This window comes from Toxotes jaculatrix, chromosome 21, assembly GCF_017976425.1.
Source record: "Toxotes jaculatrix isolate fToxJac2 chromosome 21, fToxJac2.pri, whole genome shotgun sequence".
Taxonomy (NCBI): Eukaryota; Metazoa; Chordata; class Actinopteri; family Toxotidae; genus Toxotes; species Toxotes jaculatrix.
The window spans coordinates 16,073,009-16,091,900 of NC_054414.1; the positions used below are offsets into that span (position 1 = coordinate 16,073,009).

At 41.6% G+C, this 18,892-nt stretch overlaps 2 protein-coding genes across 2 annotated transcripts in view; both read right to left on the reverse strand.

Annotated features, from left to right (window-relative positions):
- Window positions 1–14,707, reverse strand: part of ttyh2 (tweety family member 2) — a 48,904-nt gene extending 34,197 nt beyond the window's left edge. The window contains exons 1-2 of the mRNA XM_041029332.1: window positions 14,250–14,707; window positions 2,884–3,056 (exon numbers count right to left, since the gene is read on the reverse strand). Coding sequence (XP_040885266.1) covers window positions 2,884–3,056; window positions 14,250–14,378 — 302 coding nt within the window. The 5' untranslated portion in view covers window positions 14,379–14,707. The remainder of the gene's footprint in view (window positions 1–2,883; window positions 3,057–14,249) is intronic.
- A 1,163-nt stretch (window positions 14,708–15,870) lies between these two features.
- rpl38 (ribosomal protein L38) lies at window positions 15,871–18,587 on the reverse strand. The gene is made up of 5 exons (XM_041066432.1): window positions 18,530–18,587; window positions 18,298–18,324; window positions 17,648–17,708; window positions 17,065–17,187; window positions 15,871–15,939 (listed from the first exon to the last, which is right to left on the reverse strand). The coding sequence occupies exons 2-5, from the start codon at window positions 18,298–18,300 to the stop codon at window positions 15,914–15,916; spliced, it is 213 nt and encodes a 70-aa protein (XP_040922366.1). The 5' UTR covers window positions 18,301–18,324; window positions 18,530–18,587; the 3' UTR covers window positions 15,871–15,913.
- Window positions 18,588–18,892: the final 305 nt, after the last annotated feature.

Consider the following 18,892-nt stretch of genomic DNA (forward strand, 5'->3'; position numbering starts at 1 on the left):
CAATTAGGTTTCAAATCTAACCCACTACCCAGGAAATCAACTCATAAGGGCTTCTGACAGCAGCCAACAACCTGAGCCAACCTCTCAAGTCAAAATGCAGCATGACTTGGTGAATATACTGTATCACATTACACAACAGAACACACATTTCCCAGTGTCCCCGTCCTCTGTCAGCTGCTGCTTGCAGCTGTATTTTTTCCCCTTTTAATTTTGATTTTGCAACACACATCTTTAACGCGAGCAGTGCTGCCACTTTTGAGTCTACTCCACAATTTAAGAAACTGCACATAAATAATTAAATATCACGTAATGAAGACTGGTTGACTTGTTGGGAACAGAAGCCATTTGCAGCCCTTGACAGAGAGAAATCACTGAATATGTGCGAACCAAGCTAAGTGTTGTATGATTGGTGCTTCAGTGCCGCTTTTCCGAGCAGTGATTCAAAGGTAATTTGACATTCAGAGCGTTCGTCATCATTTTAAATGTTCCCTTTTCAAAAGTCTGTGGGATGAAGCTTTTATTTTGTTTCTTTATTTCATTTGCACTTTATTAAATTGCATTCTGTAGCTGAGGACCACGAAGGAAGTTTATGTACTATAAATCACTGGCATATTTAAAACCCACAGTGGTACAGAACACATGCTTTAGCCTGCTGTGCTGAGAAAGAGTTTTGGTTTTTTTTGGTTTTTTTACACTGCCACAAAACCACAATGTGTGTAGATTTAACAATGAACCTTTTACTGAAACAATAATGCACAGTAATGCGTGAAGCTTGATCTAATATTACTAGTTGCTAAACATGACTCTCACGTGGCTGAGAGAAGAAACCGCTCCTCTGGCAGCAAATTCAGTTAGCTACCATACAGATAGAGCATATTTCACTGACTGATTTAATAGGTTCTCTCTGGTGATGTAAGTGCTGACTATGTGGCATTGGTCCATGTGTTTCAGTAACTTAATTACAGACTGTTAGTGAATCTTTGTCCCTTTAGTTTGAGGTTTGAAAAGATTACTGTTACAGTTTGTCAGCAGTGTAACGGGTTGATTTGCAAGTTTGACACAGCAGCAGCATGATGTTAAGAAAATGAAAAGTTGGATTTAAATTTAAAAAAAAAATCTAGGTTGTCTGTGTACCAGCTAAAGGCTATAACACTGATATCATTAATCTTTATTGCAGCTAAACATAATGTCGCTTCACATCAGGAAAGTTTTCAGTTCACCACAAACTTGATGAGATCCAGCAGCCTCCAGCCAAAATAAATCACATCGACGCTGCTCCACCACAGTTAAGTCTGAGGGGAAGCACTGGGTCACATACCATCTTACAAATAAGGAAACAGTTCTCCTCCTCTAAAATAGTCTCATTTGAATAATTTAAGTGGTTTGTTAAACAAACTCCATTTCTTCGTGCATAAGATGCGATAACTAAGCTTGAAATTCATTACAGATTATTATTTTTTCTGTCTTGTAACACAAGATCTTTGCTAATGGAACTAAACAAAAATGTTAATTTTATTCACCACTAGTAACCTGTAACCTGCTTTCCATAATTGCACCGCGTTGCATTATCCATCCAGCGATGTAAACAGGAGGTTTTCATTGAAGCAAAATAAATAGGTTATGCTTGATAAACTTTATAGTCTGCTGGTTCAGGTGAGCATTAAGCCGGGAGAAATGCTGTTTACAAGCATGAAAAACCCATTATTATTCCTGCGCTGCACTTAGTGTCAAGACTTCTATAATATTTCTGTCATATACGAAGTATGTTGTAGTGTATAGTGAATTTCATATGCTTTATTTAAATCAAATGTATATAATCTCCATAGTATTTTAAAATATTCCTGTAGTGTAGCCTGCACCTACACTGATATACAGTACTAGGCTACTGAACAAAGAGATTCTTTCATCTGTCTCTCGTGTATATATTGTATAATACCCTCAACCCCTATTTTATTTTGCAGACTCAGGTGTTGCATTGTATCCAGAGGTTCAAGGCATCAAGGTGAAGAGATTTGTCTGCCAGTGGGCTGTCACGGGCAGTAATGCACAGAGTCAGCAGAATATTCACATTACACCCAAATCAGAATGGCTGCTCCCACAATGGTGGTATAGCGCTTGGTGGTCAGAGCACTAAGAGGATATTTTGTTAACGCCAGTATAAACTCAGACCCATATAATTATAAGCTGATTGTGTCAATACCCACTCAAAGCCAGAAGCAACAGCTTCCTCAGGAGCTGTTTTGAAAAATACATGGTTCAGGGTGTTCAGGGTGTCTGCTATCTATACAAATATCAAAACCTTCCCTTTTTGCTAATTTTACATCTGGCTTTTAAACCAGTTATCTGAGAGATTTCGTCCGCCTCGGCCACATCAGTGTCTCGCAGAGATAAAAAAAGAGACTTAGAAGTGACAGATCAACGACTAATCTCATCAAAAGGAAGGTAATACAAACTACTGGCTTTGCTAATGTGAAACCAGATCACAAGTATCTGCAGAACCACTAAGAAGAAGAAGCTTAGAGTATTTCAAAAGAGAATCTGACTGACAAGCGTGTAGACCAGAAAGAGTGACCCTGAACGCCTCAAGAATAAGACTGGGAAAACAAAGACAGGGGAATGCATGTACACATATACATTATGGACAAGTACACAAAGAGTCTACACACTATGAACCAATAAGTTATGGATCTCATGTGGGAATACAGCAGAGACAGAGCCTGTGCACTGAAAACATCATGCCACTTATAGCTCACCGTCAGGAATACTGAATGAAAAATGGGAAAATGGGAAAACACAACAGAGTGGCAGACATCAACAGAGAGCGTGTGTGCACTGTAATCAGCAGTTAGTCATAACAGCTTGTCTGCGCCTTGATTCTCTCACCATGTGATGAGGCCAGCAGCGACAGCGGACCAGGTGACGCAGCAGGAGTTGGGCTTCTTGCTCTCCTCGTCCTCATCTTTGCGGCAGCAGCACAAACAGCTCAGGTAGATGGCCAGACAGAGCAGGTTGAGGCCGAGCCCTGCAGCCGCCACACAGCCCAGGAATATGAGAGACTAGAGAGGGGGAGGAAATGACATGACACAGTTGAGTCAGGGACAAAAAGTAGTGTCAGATCTCAGGCCTCATATCATGAACAACTATTTTTACCTGCAATGTAAGGTCACCTATGACTAATGTTTCCCAGAAACAAACATCAACTGAAATCAAAATCAGAATGATGTAACTTAAGTTTCTGGGGGACTGGCCTGTTGGTTCATGTACCTGTTAAGGGAAGGCAAAGCAAATTTGCTTATCTAGCATATTGAATTAAAACCAATGCCCTCTCAATGTGTTTTAGATTAAAAGTCATCCAGCAACAAGTAAAATGTACACAGCAGTAGAAGAAGTATTCAGATCCTTTGGTAAGTAAAGCTGCTAACGACACTCCATTCTAAATAAAAGTAAAAATCGGACTTATATATGAGTCAGGTGGTCAGAGGGAATGCTAATGCTGCTGTGTCTGCTGGATTTGTAAAGAGGCAGTTGTTTGCTGACGTGTTGTGTTGTAATGACCGAACAAGTAATTGGACCATTCGGCCAGTTTTTTAAAAAAATGGTTCCTTTATTTCCATTCAACTAGTCCCACTGTACCAAATCTCACAATGACAAGAGCTCTTTGCATAAAACATCCTTTTCTTCTCCACAAAATAGCTCTGTATTTAGAGCATCATAATGTAAGGATGATGTTCTGTGACTCCAGACAAACAATTTCAAACTAACGACAGCAGCTAATGTGATTAGTGAGGTAATAAGACACATAAAAACTAATGAATATGTCTACACCAGCCCCAGAAACAGGGCCAGCTGCATTCTGGGAGCCTGTTATCCTCCTTCCCAGCGTCCCCTGTCTCCAGCTGGAGAGCAGACACCTCCTCGTGCATCTCTGCATCTACTTCTCTCCCTCTCCTTCCTCCTTTAGCCCCCATCCCACCTTATGCGAGAGATGGAGTGTCGTGACGAAAATAGCAACAAGACTGTCCTAACAGCCTGAAATGAATTCTGCAGCCATCTGTGAGCAGATGGGTTTATTCAAGCACAGTTCCACTTTTTTCCCCCCTTGCTCTTCCCTTTTAGGTTGTCTGAAATCTTTTTGGTGCTGAGCCATCTGTTCTCATGCTGTGATGTCATGTGTCCCACAAGTCAAGTAGTGGGATTAAAATCCAAAAATGGATGAATCTGCAGGATTATGTCAGCGATTGCTGTAAAAAAGCCAGGTCAACTGCAAATTGAAAAATGCCCCGCAGCAGCCTAAAACAGCTGTTTACTGACTCAGTTCTTATCCTGTCAAATTTGCTAATGAAAGATAAAAAAAAATGCAACTGAAAAACATATATAGATATCACTATTATGTGTGTTCACCCACTTGTTTTTTTGCACCATGGATGTTTTTATCATTTGCTCCATTCCCCCTTAAACAATCATACTTTCTACCCTTGCTCCTCTCCCACAGCTCCATCTGTTGGGGTGCAGTGCCCCATCATGTCCCATTTCACGGCTACATGCCTTTCATGTAGAGGGCCACACATCTGCTAACAAAAAAATAAAGAAAAAAGAAAAAGAAAAGGCACAAATGTCAAGGGTTGAGAGTTAGAAGTTACAGTGACTGACCCCCCTTCACTTTCACATATTCTCCAGTGCCCCATAAAATAGGTGCAGAAATTAGTGGAAATTTGGTGCCGCAGTTTAAGAGAATGGACAGTAAATGTGTTAATGGGTGCCCTCAGACAGATGAATGGCAGTGTGCACCAAGGTGAGACAAAGAGACAGAGAGAGAGAGAGAAGCTCCTGGTCTGATCTGAAAGCAGGGTGGGGTTTTGAGCGATGAGAGCTGGCGTAAACTGGGTGTAATTGAGGTGAACAAAGTAAATGAGATGGAGATATGGGGCGCAGGTGGATAATATGAACGTGGGGGGATGGGTGGGAGACAGCCTCAGATTGTTCACCAGGGGAGAAAAGGGGGGAAACTCCTGCTGAAACGCTGGGCCACCCAGCCGCTCCTATCGTCATGGTAACACACAGGTTAGTTGGTGCCCTTGCGAAAGGGAGGGAGGACGACTGAAAAGGCGAATTATCACAGCCTATTTGAATTAAGCAGCATGTGACAGGCCTGCTTCAACTGCCATGCCTCTGTCTTGTGATTCCTCTGCAGCCAAGCAAGGCAGAAAAAAGGAGGGAATGTTGGGAGGGGGGCGACCAGTGAGGAAAATGGTAGACATTTAAGGATACTGGCTCCTTAGGGCTCACATAGACCATCAAAGGAATGATATTTTTTTAGTATTAAGTTTCATAGTGTTTGAGATGTTAAACCCCCTCAAAGCCCATTGTATAATTTAAAAATTACATAGGGTTTAAGAAGAAACTAAAAATACACACTTTTTTGGACAAACATTTATTCCACTGCTGCTTTTAAAGCAGTCATGGCCAAAACAACGCTCTCCACTTTCTTTCTATCTTTCACTCTTTGTGTCTACTGTCCTTTCTCTTCAGTAGTGAGGCGCAAAAATAATGGCTTCTGAATTATGTAGCATCCATTCAGTGGAAGGACGCACACAGAGACTGTACGTGCACAAAGACACATACCACAAACCCATCCTGGAACCATCGCTTCCCAAGTGCTCCAACCTTCCATTAACTTTAAAAACACCATTTATCTTTTACAGACCAGAGTGTGCACACATTCGCTCTTTGGTAAAATCAAATTGGCAGCTCTGACCACTTAACTGCTACCTAAATTTGGTCTGAGTAGTTTCCCATAAAAGCAGACTCGATATGTTCACACCCTTCTCCTTACTTACTCACTCCTAGCTCAAGAGGCCAATTGCACTGTCTTCTCTGTTTTGTTTCCTCTCAATTGTCCCTACAGACAGGGGGTGGGGTGAGCATGTGGCTGGAGGCAATGACACAGGAAAGAAAGGAAGGAAGATCTGGCTGAGCGGAAAGGCAATCCCCGAGATCTGGAGGGAGTAGAGGGGGAGGGGGGGGGATAAAAAGAGAGAGTGACAGAATGATGGAGGGAATATTGTAGATAATGAAAACATCGGGACAGCAGGGTGTGGATGAAAAAGAGTAAAAAAACAGTGAAGATAAAAAGAGGGGCGGCGGTGGTAACAAAGACGGAGTGTGTGTTTGCACGTGCCTTTGTCCGAAATGGGAAGACAAAGACAGAGCTACCTCATCCACATGGCTACCTCAGACAGACTCTTCATTACTTAGTGCACGGCCCAGTTTCCCACTGTAGATGACTTCGCCCTGAGGCGGGAACATTGCATAATGCTACGATTTCCCCAAAATATTGAGCAAACCTAAGAATCTCATTCTTTAATGTACAAAAATGAACACAAGTGTGTGACAAGACAAATCAGCCATGAGCTCTGCCTCAAAGAATGACTAATGGACTCATTTAATGGATGACACACAAATGAACTCAAAGGAACTTTTGAGCCATCTGTTACTCACTGATACTATCATGTGGCCCCTGTATGAACCTAACCAAATGCAAAGGTGTCAGTTTATGAAGCACATCAATGCAATACAATTATGGCTGCATCAAAACATTATTATCATCACTGACAAATATATTGTTTTTTTTCCTCGTAAATGGTTACGATTATAAAGTCATAGAGTAGAGGTGAAGCTAGAACCTGTGAGCATTTGCAAAAGCTCGACAATAATTCCTTCTGTTGTGTTGTTTATATTCTGTTTTTGTCCAGTTTATGTTCATCCATCCATGGTTGGACAATACTGGAAACAGTTTTTAAAAAACAGTTCAGAGCAATTCCAGCCTTCAACATGTCCAAAAAGTTGAATCAAGTCCTGTGACACAGTATTAGCTGAATGCATAATAAAAGTGTGCGATTGTGTACCTAATCATCTGGAAAATAATTTTATGTTTTTAATAGAAGAAAGAAAATAGATAGAGCAGAGTATGAAACAGACACAAGAAGAGGCCTGCACACAAAGACACACACTCAACCATGCACCTATAGGACAAAGGAAAAAGCATAATGAGGCAGTAACAGCCTGGAGCAGAAATGACCCACAGGGGACAGGGTGAGTCATTTACACTCCCCCATGTCCCATCAGAGGTATGATGAAAACCAATCGCAGGATGACAGCACAGATGGGACAGTCAGATAAACGGACGGTGATGCTATAATGGCCTATTAGGAAGCCTTTTGAAAAATATAACAAACACGGACATGTTTGGATATGATTTTAGATGACTGCAGAATAACTATCAATTCTTTATACGAGATGATATGAAAAAGTACTGAAATATATACCTCTGAATACTCTGAAGACTACAAGGATGCAGAAATCAATGCGGAGAAGAATCTGAACCGCCCAGGATCAAGTTTGTGGGTGCTTCTTTTTCAGTTGTGAGAAAGGTATTGTGGGAGGTATAATTCACGGGTACGATGTAAAAGTCCATATTTAAGGCTTCACAGCCCGGCAGCTTCAACTTCATTTCATCAAAGGAACCCCAAAAAGTCATTTCTTGCAGAAAATCTTTCCAAATGTTCGATGTCCATGTAAAAGGAATGGCAAGCTTTACCCAGAAAATCTGACCTGAATATAAACCGCCTGATGAGCACTAAAGGTGCTTTATTGGAGCAGAATAAAAAGAGACAGAAAACAGTGGAGACGGAGGATGTGCTGTACGTCAACACAGATGCAAATTCACAGCGGTCTAAGTGGGATTCGTGACTTATGCTGAGCAACCATTAAAAATGTATTTTTAATACACAAGTAGTGACCATAATTAAAATACAGAGATGGAAAGTGCTTCCATCTGCTACAGTGCATCTGCTAAGCAGGACTAAGTCTTGTAACGGTGGAATTCCACAAGCTTGGAGTGCACGCTAAGCGATATGAAGTGCCTTCAGCAAGCATGGTTGCTCCACAGCAGGTGGCAGACAGCTGTGCGTAGGTGGAGAAGGTCTCCAGGCACCGTGTGCAGGATGTGTGCAGCCTGAATGGACAGTGACATTCCTTTAACGGGACAGGGGTTAAACGGGTGTCAGGTCAGTTAGAGAAAGAAGAAGACATGGACAAAGAGGGAAATTCCACCTTAAAAACCAAAACCTAGTCAGCAGCAGAGTCTCTTCTTGCGGTTAGAAATCAAACTGCACAGTATAATTCTCAAGTGCCTTGAGAAACCCAGGCTAAAATGGCATCACCGCGGGGCTCACCAGTGGAGCAGTCCAACTCACTGTCCTCCTCTATGCTGCTGCCTGTTCCACTCTGACACTCAGGTGAATGCCCTGGAGACCTGGGGTCTTTTCCAGCAGTGTACACTTAGCATGGGCTTTCCCATGTTCACAGCTGGGACGCCACTAAGTGCCAGCAAAGTGACCCATGTGACCCATGGGATATGGATGAGAGGAGGATAAAAAGAAAAGGCAGGAAGAAGGGACTTCACTGCTAAAGGATCCTTTAAATCTGTTGAGCTGCATTTCCTTGTTGCCGTCAACATTTTAGCAGGACAAACTGAAAGTCTCTGGGCTTTGTGAGGTATTGTCCTTTCTCATTTCCTATGATTTAGTCTTTAGCTTTTTGGCAAAAAGGAATGTTTGGCATATTCCTGTAGTTCTGTATAGCCCGCATGAATCTCCTTCCAGCAGCCTCTCTGTGCAGGCCACGCTTCCAGCACATCTTTGGAGTGCAGTCAAGTGTGTTATCTCCTTGTTTCCTTGACACCCTCTCTGAACCCAGAGCCCAAACCCTTCCCTCAGGGGAGACAGGGGTCATGGTTTTGATGCTATACCCCCACAACAAAGGAAACCCAACCCCCAAGCCACCATGGAGGAGTAGACTTTCATTGTTGTTTCCGCTGGAGGGGAATGTGTTTGCATGAATCCACTTGTCCCAGTTCATCCAGTGCTGGCGAGTGGGCACACGCATTTGATCTGACCTGCTTAAGATTCTTATTGCGCCGTTGATCGCCAACTAAAATGATGAAAGCAGGAAAAAGCAGAGGAACACCAAGCAATCACAACCCCACAGCACCAAGAACAGTCATTTACTGCTGTCATATCCTGTTTGAATGTTGTTAGATCAACATGAGGTATGGACATACCGTCTTATTAGTACAGACCTCGGCCATACCATCAAGCCAATCAGGTGATGCTAATCACAGGCTTCAAGCACTACGGAGACAGATTGGGGTTAATGACCTTCTGCAGAGCCAGAGGGGCCACTGTGAGTGCATCTCTCTGTGCATATGAATGACACAAACGAGGAATAAGTAGACGGCTGCATGGAGAAAAAAAAAAAGACGTCATGAGAGCTACAGAGATTGAGCTGAGGTGAATCACTGCTTTAACAATAAGATTACACAATCATTCACACAAACAGGGAGAGGCTGCGCTAAGACAAGGAGCATGGAAATCAACGACGACAAGAACGATTTAAGATTGATTTTCTTGAGGAGGCGGCGATAGGAGTTGGTAAATTACCAATGCAATCAGAGTGGCTGTGATAGCTGAACAGATAATGGATTTTCAGCCCTTGGCATGAATAATTTTCCATTTTCCATCACACAAACTAAACACAAACAGCACAGTATATGCATTTAGTTGTGAAATTAGATGTAATCAGTAAAATTTGCTTGAAACGGCACGATTTGATGATGTTATCTGATGCACAAATGCAATCAAATACTTGAAACCGTACAATTAGAAATATTAACAAATGTAAGAGTATAATGAGAAAAATAATAAATGCATTTTAGTGGGCAATTATCGCATTTAATTACTTGAAAGACATTATGGGAAAAAACATATTTTACGCTCACAACTTCACATAAATTCTCTCAAGTCTGCCTGTGACACAAAGGCCCGTCTGTTTAAACTGGTATAGGAAGGTCTAACATAAATGAACAAAGAAGGGAAGGTGGAGGAAATGCTGATGAACAGAGAAAAAAAAAACAGAAACACAGGGAAAACAAAGACAACAGAAAAAATAGAAAGATCTGGAGGAGGAGACTGTTTGGATGCATTCGGGTGGAACATTGTTCCCAGAGAATCTCCGTAAGAAAAACCATTGAAGCAGAAAGACCGAGTGTGTTAAGAGTGTGTGTTTGCTCCTGTAATTGAATGCGTCTATGGCTTGTTCATTTATCTGGTATCATTCTGGGCCACAGTAATAGCAAGGTAAAAGCTTTCAATAGAAACTTGTCTGAGCTGGACATTAAAGTGATCACTAGTGAGATGGGAGAGGAGGATGTTGTGCTGTCAAGGACAAATGGTGCTGCTATTATGCAAAATGTCTTTGTTGTCCTGTGCCTGGGGAAAGACAAATGCTCTATTATCATCTCCAATTACGTACAGGAAGTTTGTTATCTACCTAGCTGCTCATGTTAATTAAGGTAATAAAATGTATTTATTTTGCATAAGAATCTCCTTTTACTAATCATCTAATGCTGCTCTATTAAGTGGGGTGGGCTGAATTTGGAAAATGAACACAAGTACAAACATGGGAAAATATTTATTGTTCATAGAAAACATGGGCAAAGGTGAATGTGAGGCTACAGCCACCAGCCTGTTAGCTTAGCTTAGCATAAAGACTGGAAACAGGGGCAAGCAGCTACACTGGCTTTGTCCAAAGGTATGAAAATCCAACTGATTAATACTTTAGAGTTTGTTTGTTTCATTCATTCCTTAGAGACCAACACTACAACATGATTTGTTGAACTCAGGACCATGGACGGTTCTAAGTCGCGGCTCAGTTCATTACTGTAGAAAACAACGGCCTAGTTTCCAACTTTCGATGATATTGGCCTCGATAATAGCAGTAACACTTCTTGCTGGTGCTGAGACCAAAAGAGTGAAGCACACTGCATAAACATACCACAATTAAAGCAAACTGAAGCACAAGAGTTTTTTTTTCTCAGCATTATTCTGGGGTTCTCACCTTTTGTTAATCAAGTCCTTGATGATGGCACTTATAAGTACTACAAATTAACCATTAAAATAAAATGTTGTAAGCATATCTGTTTGGATCGTATCTCAGTCTCTTGGCTGAATGAGTATGGGGACCATCTGTCCATTTGGTGATGGACACAGACAGTATCTTGCAGTATCTGGTCACAAAGCAGGAAATGGAAAGGGAAGTCAGATGGAGTAGGACCTGCTGACCTACACATGATGTCTGGCTCAGCACACACACAAATATTAGAAAAACTAGGCCCCCGTCCTATTTTTGGGTGAGCTTTTTCAGTCTTCCCATCCTTCAGGCCTCAGGACAGGGAAATACGAAGCAGTGAAATACATTTCACAATCGCACACAACTTGCTGAAGAGGACTGAGATAAAGAAAAATGGCTTTTCTTATTGTCAGAAGACAGAAATTAGAGGAAAAACTCTGGTCAGGCGATTCAGCTGATGGGCATTCCTTTACACAGTAACAACAGCAGTCTCCAACAGAGGGTGAAACACCTACCACCACACACACACACACACACACACACACACACACACACACACACACACACACACACACACACACACACACACACACACGCAGACAAAGCACAGTGAAAGATCCTGACCCCTTACATTCCATCACATTCAGTGGCCCTAAGCCAACAGAGGAATTCACCAGGACTGCCCACACTACAACTAGCCAATTCCACTGACAAGGCATGTGGCCTGGGTTAAAGACATGGCTCAGCTGCTCAATATACTCTCCACAGCAGTATCAGACTAAACATCGATTCAGTAGTTCCTTTACGAAGGGAGTGGACGTTACACTCATCGATTATAAGCTAAGTTTTTCTACTGTTGAACTGAATTCTCTACTATCAAACACTTCAAAAACAAAAATCAGTTCCAATACAGTTAAACATCCCAGAGCACAAATAGTTTTCATTAATACCAAAGTGTGATGCTTTGCAAAGCACTACAAACAAACTCCTTTAAACACAGATCCACATTCCATAACTGTATTATAGTGGCTGCTGACCATATTAAACTGATTATATTGATATGAGTCACTTTATTAGCAACTTTAACACCAGCCTTCGATAATTCAAGAATAATAAACTTAACAACTACAACCTGGGGAAATAAATCACCTGTTTATCCAGCTCTTCATTTCATGATTGCATATAGCACATTATTACTGCCTCTAATGTGGTCTGCACAGGATGTGGTGATCAGAATTTAGCTTGACAGCCCACAAAGGACAGGAAATGTAATGCCCTAAATAGCTTTGCATCAGCTTGAAATTGTGTCATTAGCTTTGGTGCTTTACAGAAAATTGTGCTGCAAAGTGGGGGCATGAAGGGCTTGATGTATATATGGGAAAGAAGTACAAAAGAGAACAGGAGCACAGCTGTGTCAGAGACAAGGCAGTGAAAAAAAAAACATCATAGAGAACAAGAAAGGTTGATGGTTGCGTTGACGGGGCTTTCCCCACCCCTGACTGACTGACTGTGCATGACAGTCTCCTCAGGAGGAAGTTCTGCTCTCCTGCTGAGACTCACCACCCTCCCTTACCACAACCCGTGGCCCTGAGTCTGCTTCCACACTACTACAGAAAATGGAAAGAGGCAGCATGTGAAGAAAAAAAAAACTCCCTCATTTTGCCTCTCTCTGTCTCTCCCTGATACCAGTGCAAAACAAATCCAATTCAGTTGTGCTGCCATCTGATATCTTGTGGAGCAGAAACCTATCACAGCTGCTGCTGGTGAAGAGATAGCAGCTAAAAGTTAAGGTTTGCACCACAGATAATGTTGAAGCCTGTATGATGCTACAGATGATGGCACCAAAAAAATTAAGCGATTGGTGTAAACCTCAAATTATCTATAGAAATATGGAGCCGTTTTTTTTCTAAAATATCTAAGACTCACTTCAGCTACCTGCTTGGCACCAAACAGAGGATGGAAAAAGAGAGTGACTAGCTTATGGACAAGAGTAGATTATTTAATAGCTTGAGAGCCCGATGTTTCATTCAGGAGTTGGTGGAGACCCAAACTGATAACAGGTTCTGTCATGCACCCTGTTGACAGCTTGTTTCTGCTGCCCCCAGGGGGTCTAAAAGTAAGTTAGAGGCCTTTTTCACAGAACCACAGAGGTGAAAATAGCATGGTTTGGTTGCTGATGGATTGCCAAACCTCAGCTCCACCCTGTTGCCCATATTTGTGTGCAATCCTTGATGGAAAAAGTGAAAACCTGATCACAAAGTACTATCAGATAATATATCACACTATTGTTTTTTGTGATTCTACAAAACATGGCAGCACCCTTCCTTTCCTCCATCATTAGTATAAACTGAAGGACCTCTGACCTGACACTGGAGACCATCATGCTTAGTTGCCACGGTGGTGAACTTAAATGCCATCTGTTCTCACCACGATGTAACTACGTGCACTGACAGGAGCTAAGCTGTGCCCTTGAAAAATTAAACAGTGAAATAATAAAACATTCATAGTATTTGACATGTGCTTACAAGCTGGTCATTAGTCATCCACAACAGTTGATCCCAACCTGCTTTGAAGCTGTGTGAAACAGTCCTGTCTCCGCCTCTGGAGTTGGATGGGAACCACTTTGACTCCCATGGGAGAAACACATCTATGCCAACATTCACCCACAAGTGTGCTTCCTGAGCCGCACTCTGCCTTTCCAAAGACTACTTATTTGTCCCACTTAAAAATACATGAAAACTGTCAGCAAGACCAGTTGAAGGCAGTATTTACAACATGTGCATGTTCTGCATCCACCAGCAAACAGCAAAGCGAAGCAGAAACAAGATTTCTGTAATTTTCCCTGATTAAAAAAAATGACTCCGTGGTGTATTACCAGCTTCCAGTGAGGAGTAAAACCGCTTTTAGAAAGACCGGTTAAAATTACACCAAAACCAGACAGCAACAAACAAACAGCCCGTTTTTTGGACTTTGTTCACTGATCTATGGAACTGGGTGTAGATCCTAATGACTGTGGCAGGCTATTCAGGGTGGACTGGAGGACACTCAGAGAGACATTATGGACCACTTTTGTCATCAATAATGTAAAATGTAAGTTGAATCAGAAGGCGTAACGATAATAAACACCCTACAACTGATTTTAGCTACACCAAAGGAGTGCATAAGTCCTAATAAAGGAAAAATATAAAATAGCACAGTATAATACCATTAAATTCAGTAGGCAAACTGTGTCCCCCGGTTGTGCTTGATAACTGGGCTCCTGATAAAGCCCCGTTACTGACCTGCTGGTAGTTCTCCTCTTCAGGCTGGAAGCTGTTGTCAATGGGCTGAAACCTCAGGTTGATATGAGGGAAATTGTGAAGCCAGTAAGTCCACCAGGGCGCAATGTAATCCACCCGAGCCGGAGACATCCCTGCCCCGAGAAAAAAAGTTAGGCTACAGCGTAAATTAGCCTCTCTCTTGACCAAAGCGGGCAGTTGAGTCCGCCGCCGGAGATCCTAATCCAGTCTCATATCAAACAAAGGCAGCGATAAAAGCATGCTGGTTCGTGGAAACACGCTCTGGGCCACACGTGAGACAAAACGTTCGTGAAGTCCTGCACGGACCGCGGCGTTACTGCAAAGTGAAATCCGACGAGCGCTTCTCATGAAAGAAGAATTAATCACAGTGCGTCCATCATGTCTCCGTGTCTGTGTGGACCCACAGCTACTATCCGACCGACAGCTGCTCCGAGCGCACAGAGCGCAGTCACCAGCGGGAACGCGCACCGATACAAGGTTCAGGACATGGGCATGACACGGGAGCGAGCGAAGACGGCACACTAAGGAGTTTGAAACCATCGTTCTGCGAGCTATTCTGAGGGAAAGCTCTTAACCTAATAAATACACGTTTACTGAGTAGTAATATTTCCACATTAATGTAATGTTTGTTGTTTAAATATCGTTTTATCAGTCGCACAGCGGAATTTATCACTGCGCTGCCACCTAGTGGTCACCCGAGAGAATTACAGCTTGAACCTGCAGTACACTTCAAATGAGCCCACCGAGTGCCGGTTGTTCATAAATGTTTCACAGATAAATTCACCCTTTCTGCAATCACTGCCTTCATTTTTCATATTTTAAACCCCACCGTGTTTTTATATCGTGTCCGTGTGAAGCTTCATTTAGGAAGAATAATGTTTTATGCATGTTGTAACTGCCACACAATATAACAAGATTCACCTGCTGCTCATTATGCAGATTGGCTTCTGTCCTTAATTACACACCTTTGTGTACAATATTTCAGACGTGCTGTATTTAACAGATATCGGCCGTTTGGTTTAATAAAGAGTTGTTCAAGTTACTTTGATGGACAAATGAATAAATTACTTTCAAGGCATTTTACCTGATTTGTCAAGCTTTTTCACTGACATTCATTTTGTATCCTTTGGTAGGGAATTTATTGCTTTAATCTTCAATGTCGGCATCTGGAATTAACTGTAACACAAACAGTTCACCGTTTAAGTGAATGGGAAAGTGGTCACAATCTTTTAGACCCCACTGGGTATGTATATTTATTTCATTGCAGATTAGAATAAGCAGTGAGCTGCACCTGCTACAACACAAAAACTGTCAGATATAATGTGGCCAGGGCAGTTAAACACCTGGAGAAAATGAAGGACTCAAAGTTTGCATATTGTGGTTTTATTTCAACTTGTCCTTGAGACAGAGGGCAGAGCCTGTACTTTTCAGGCTGATTAATGATCTGACACCATGTATGACCTCTCCAATTCTAACAAGCTGGCTACACATTATAACCAGAACACTGAACACTTTGTGATGCAGTCCAGTTTTACTAACCCATCATGTTTGTATCATGGCATGACAATACAATACAAAAGACACAAAGCCGAATACTCTTAGGTCAGTTTTCCATTTTTTATTACAATTATCTGTACATCACGGATTTACTTCAGCTCCTTCACAGCCAGACCTGTAAAGACAAGGAAAAAAAAATCTATAAAAAATATGTTCACTGAACAAATATTGTTTCAGGACACAAACATGCATGACAATCCCATGTTAAAAGGAGATAATTACTGCAAATACCATCATACATTTGCCATCACTGAACATCTGACAAGTCAAACAGACAAACCTTGGATCACCAGTGACTTGACCTTTAAAAATTTAGTTACATTTAAAGATTGAAGAAATACTTTTAATTCATCCATACGTTTCCTACAATGAGGCTTCTACTCAAAACTTAAGGCCTGTTGTAAAATGACTCTGCACAACACAGTATTTTTTTGTCAAGCCAATTAGAAATAAATTACTTAACTGAATGCACACAATCCAGCACACAACCTAATCATTGCAGTCAATAAAGACTAATTACAACTGCATCAGCTTGGACCATTTCCAAAGAAGACAGATGCCACTTAATGTTTTATTTACGCTCGAATGTGTTTTTCCTCGGACAAGAACTACATCATTATCAGCCGCACAATAATTTACTCAACCCTTTTCAAAGCTGGGATGAAATAGGTTTGCTGTAGTTTTAGGCCTATGCACCATTAAAATCTTTGATATTGTGAACAGCCACATAACATCCTATAGTTGAAAGCAGAGAAACATCTTTGCCACACGCTCATTCAAATTAAGAGTGAAAACTGCTTCAGAGCAGTTCACCAGCCAACTGTCCCATATCAGTAAGTGTAATATTATGGCCCATGTTACAACGAGGAGACTATTCTACCTAACATTTAAAGTCCCTTTTTCTCCACTAGCCTGAGCCTGATGCATAAGCATCATTTAACACATTCTGGTACAAGATAAACAACAGGACCAACTGATGGAAACGTGCTCTTAAGACACTAGTCGTCCAAAATTCCTCAGATTGCCTTTAATTACACTCAGGAAATATGCAAACTTCTTAAAATCAGAGCAATGTAAGACTTCATGCTCGGGGTCAAGTGTACAAAACTCATTTAAATGCAGAAACCCTTCAATATGTCCAACTGGGATTTCCCTGTTCAAACTAAGCCTCCTTTTTCTACACTGCTGTCTCAGTCATCATGTGTTAGTTTCACATGCTAACTTTATTATTACTACTGACCTGGGGGCAGGGACTGCTTGAGCTTCTCAGCCTTCTCCTTGTCTGTGATGACCAGGGTGTACAGGTACCTGCTGCAGCGCACCTTGAATTTAACATTGTCCTTGTTCTTCTTGATCTTTACGGCTGGAGAAAGACAAGATCACATTTTATTTATGCAGCACAATATCACTAATCGCACTTTGTAATCTGCACAGCAAACAACACACTGTCCTAAGAGCCTCATATCGGATGAACAAACAAGGCTGCGTTCAGATTCACCCCAATACAAATATCTATTCGGATTAACTTACCAGATTAATTTAAAGTTTTATTCTGCATCACCATAATTTCCTGAAAACACTTATAAGATATGGTACTAGAAAATAGTCATTTCCCTGACAGACATGCTACATTTCAACCCAAGAAAATGTCAGTTCATTATTCATTTATTGTTGGAACTTCATGTATCTTAATCTCTATGCTTTCCTATAGGCAACTTCACATTTTAGCATGTTCGGGTTACCAGCTGTGTGCAACTAAAAGACACCGGGTTTTGGAAGGTTAGACAAATCAATCAAGGTAAGACAGTAAGAGTTTAACTTACACTTGGCATCCTTCCTCCTGGCTGTCAGAAGGAAATCTTTGATTTCTTCTATCTTGCGAGGCTACGAGTAAAGAACAACAAAGCAGATTATCATTTTTAGACAGAGCACTGCAGCTCGATCCAGACAGGCTGTACAGTAACGCGATGTTAGTGGACCGGTGGAACTGGCGTTTCTGGAAAAAAATATCGAAACTCAGCACTTGGTCCATCATTATTCTTGCAAGACTGTGAATGCATCACGGGCACAGCAGCCTCGGATGTTTGGACGTCTTGCCGGCGGTAAAGACATCGTTACTGAAGGTTCCTGGTAGTGACTAACCTCAGGTACCCACGCCAGTTCAGAACAGTAGAAGCTACTATAATCTTATCTTCTAGTTTGGGAGTTGCAGATAAATTGCGTGAACACTACTACGGGTTGGTGGACATGTCCTCAGAAACAGACGGAGGCCGGGTGGCCTATGCGCGTTTGAGAGTAGCGTTAAGCTAACGCTAAATCACCAATGCTAGTCACTATTCAACCTGTCTATGCTGATTAATATTTCACTACAAATACACAATTCACGGTACGATACACCTCCAGTCACAAGTTACAACATTATCGGTTATGTAGACTTAGCAAGTGAAGCACTGAAATAGGAAGAAATCCTTACCATGCTGCCGTTTCAGCGGACTGAGCGCTGCGGAAGAACAGAGAAAGATGGTGTCAGTTTATCGGTTATAACACCGGCTAGAAAAGTGTTGGATAATAAATTATTATCGTGTTATTTAGCTGCTGAAGAGAACGACTAAAAGTTAGGATAAATGGGATGTAAGTATTAGCAATAAAGAGGATGGATGATGATTGAAATTGTAAGTTTATTTGTGTGCCAATGTTAAACTCACTCAGTCTGCCAGAGAGGGGATGAAAAGGGGCGGGACTTCCGGTTCAAAGAGCTTTTATACTTCACTATGGCACCCGCAGAGGGCCAATCTTAATCAAGAAAAGCGAATCACACGTGGTGAGGTTGTAAGGAAACTGGCGAATTAGTTCGATTCTGTGGTTAATTTGGGTAGTTTAGAGTTTAAAGTCAGCGCAAAAAAACAAATGTGAAACAGGTTTCCCCCTCTTAACAACAATAAACTGTAAAGGAGCCGACAAAGAGACATAAAAGTGTAATGGATGACTATTCATATTCTTTTTTGTTTATTTATTTATTTATGATCTCATCCATGCTTTATGTACACAACTCGTCTTGGGCTGCTGCT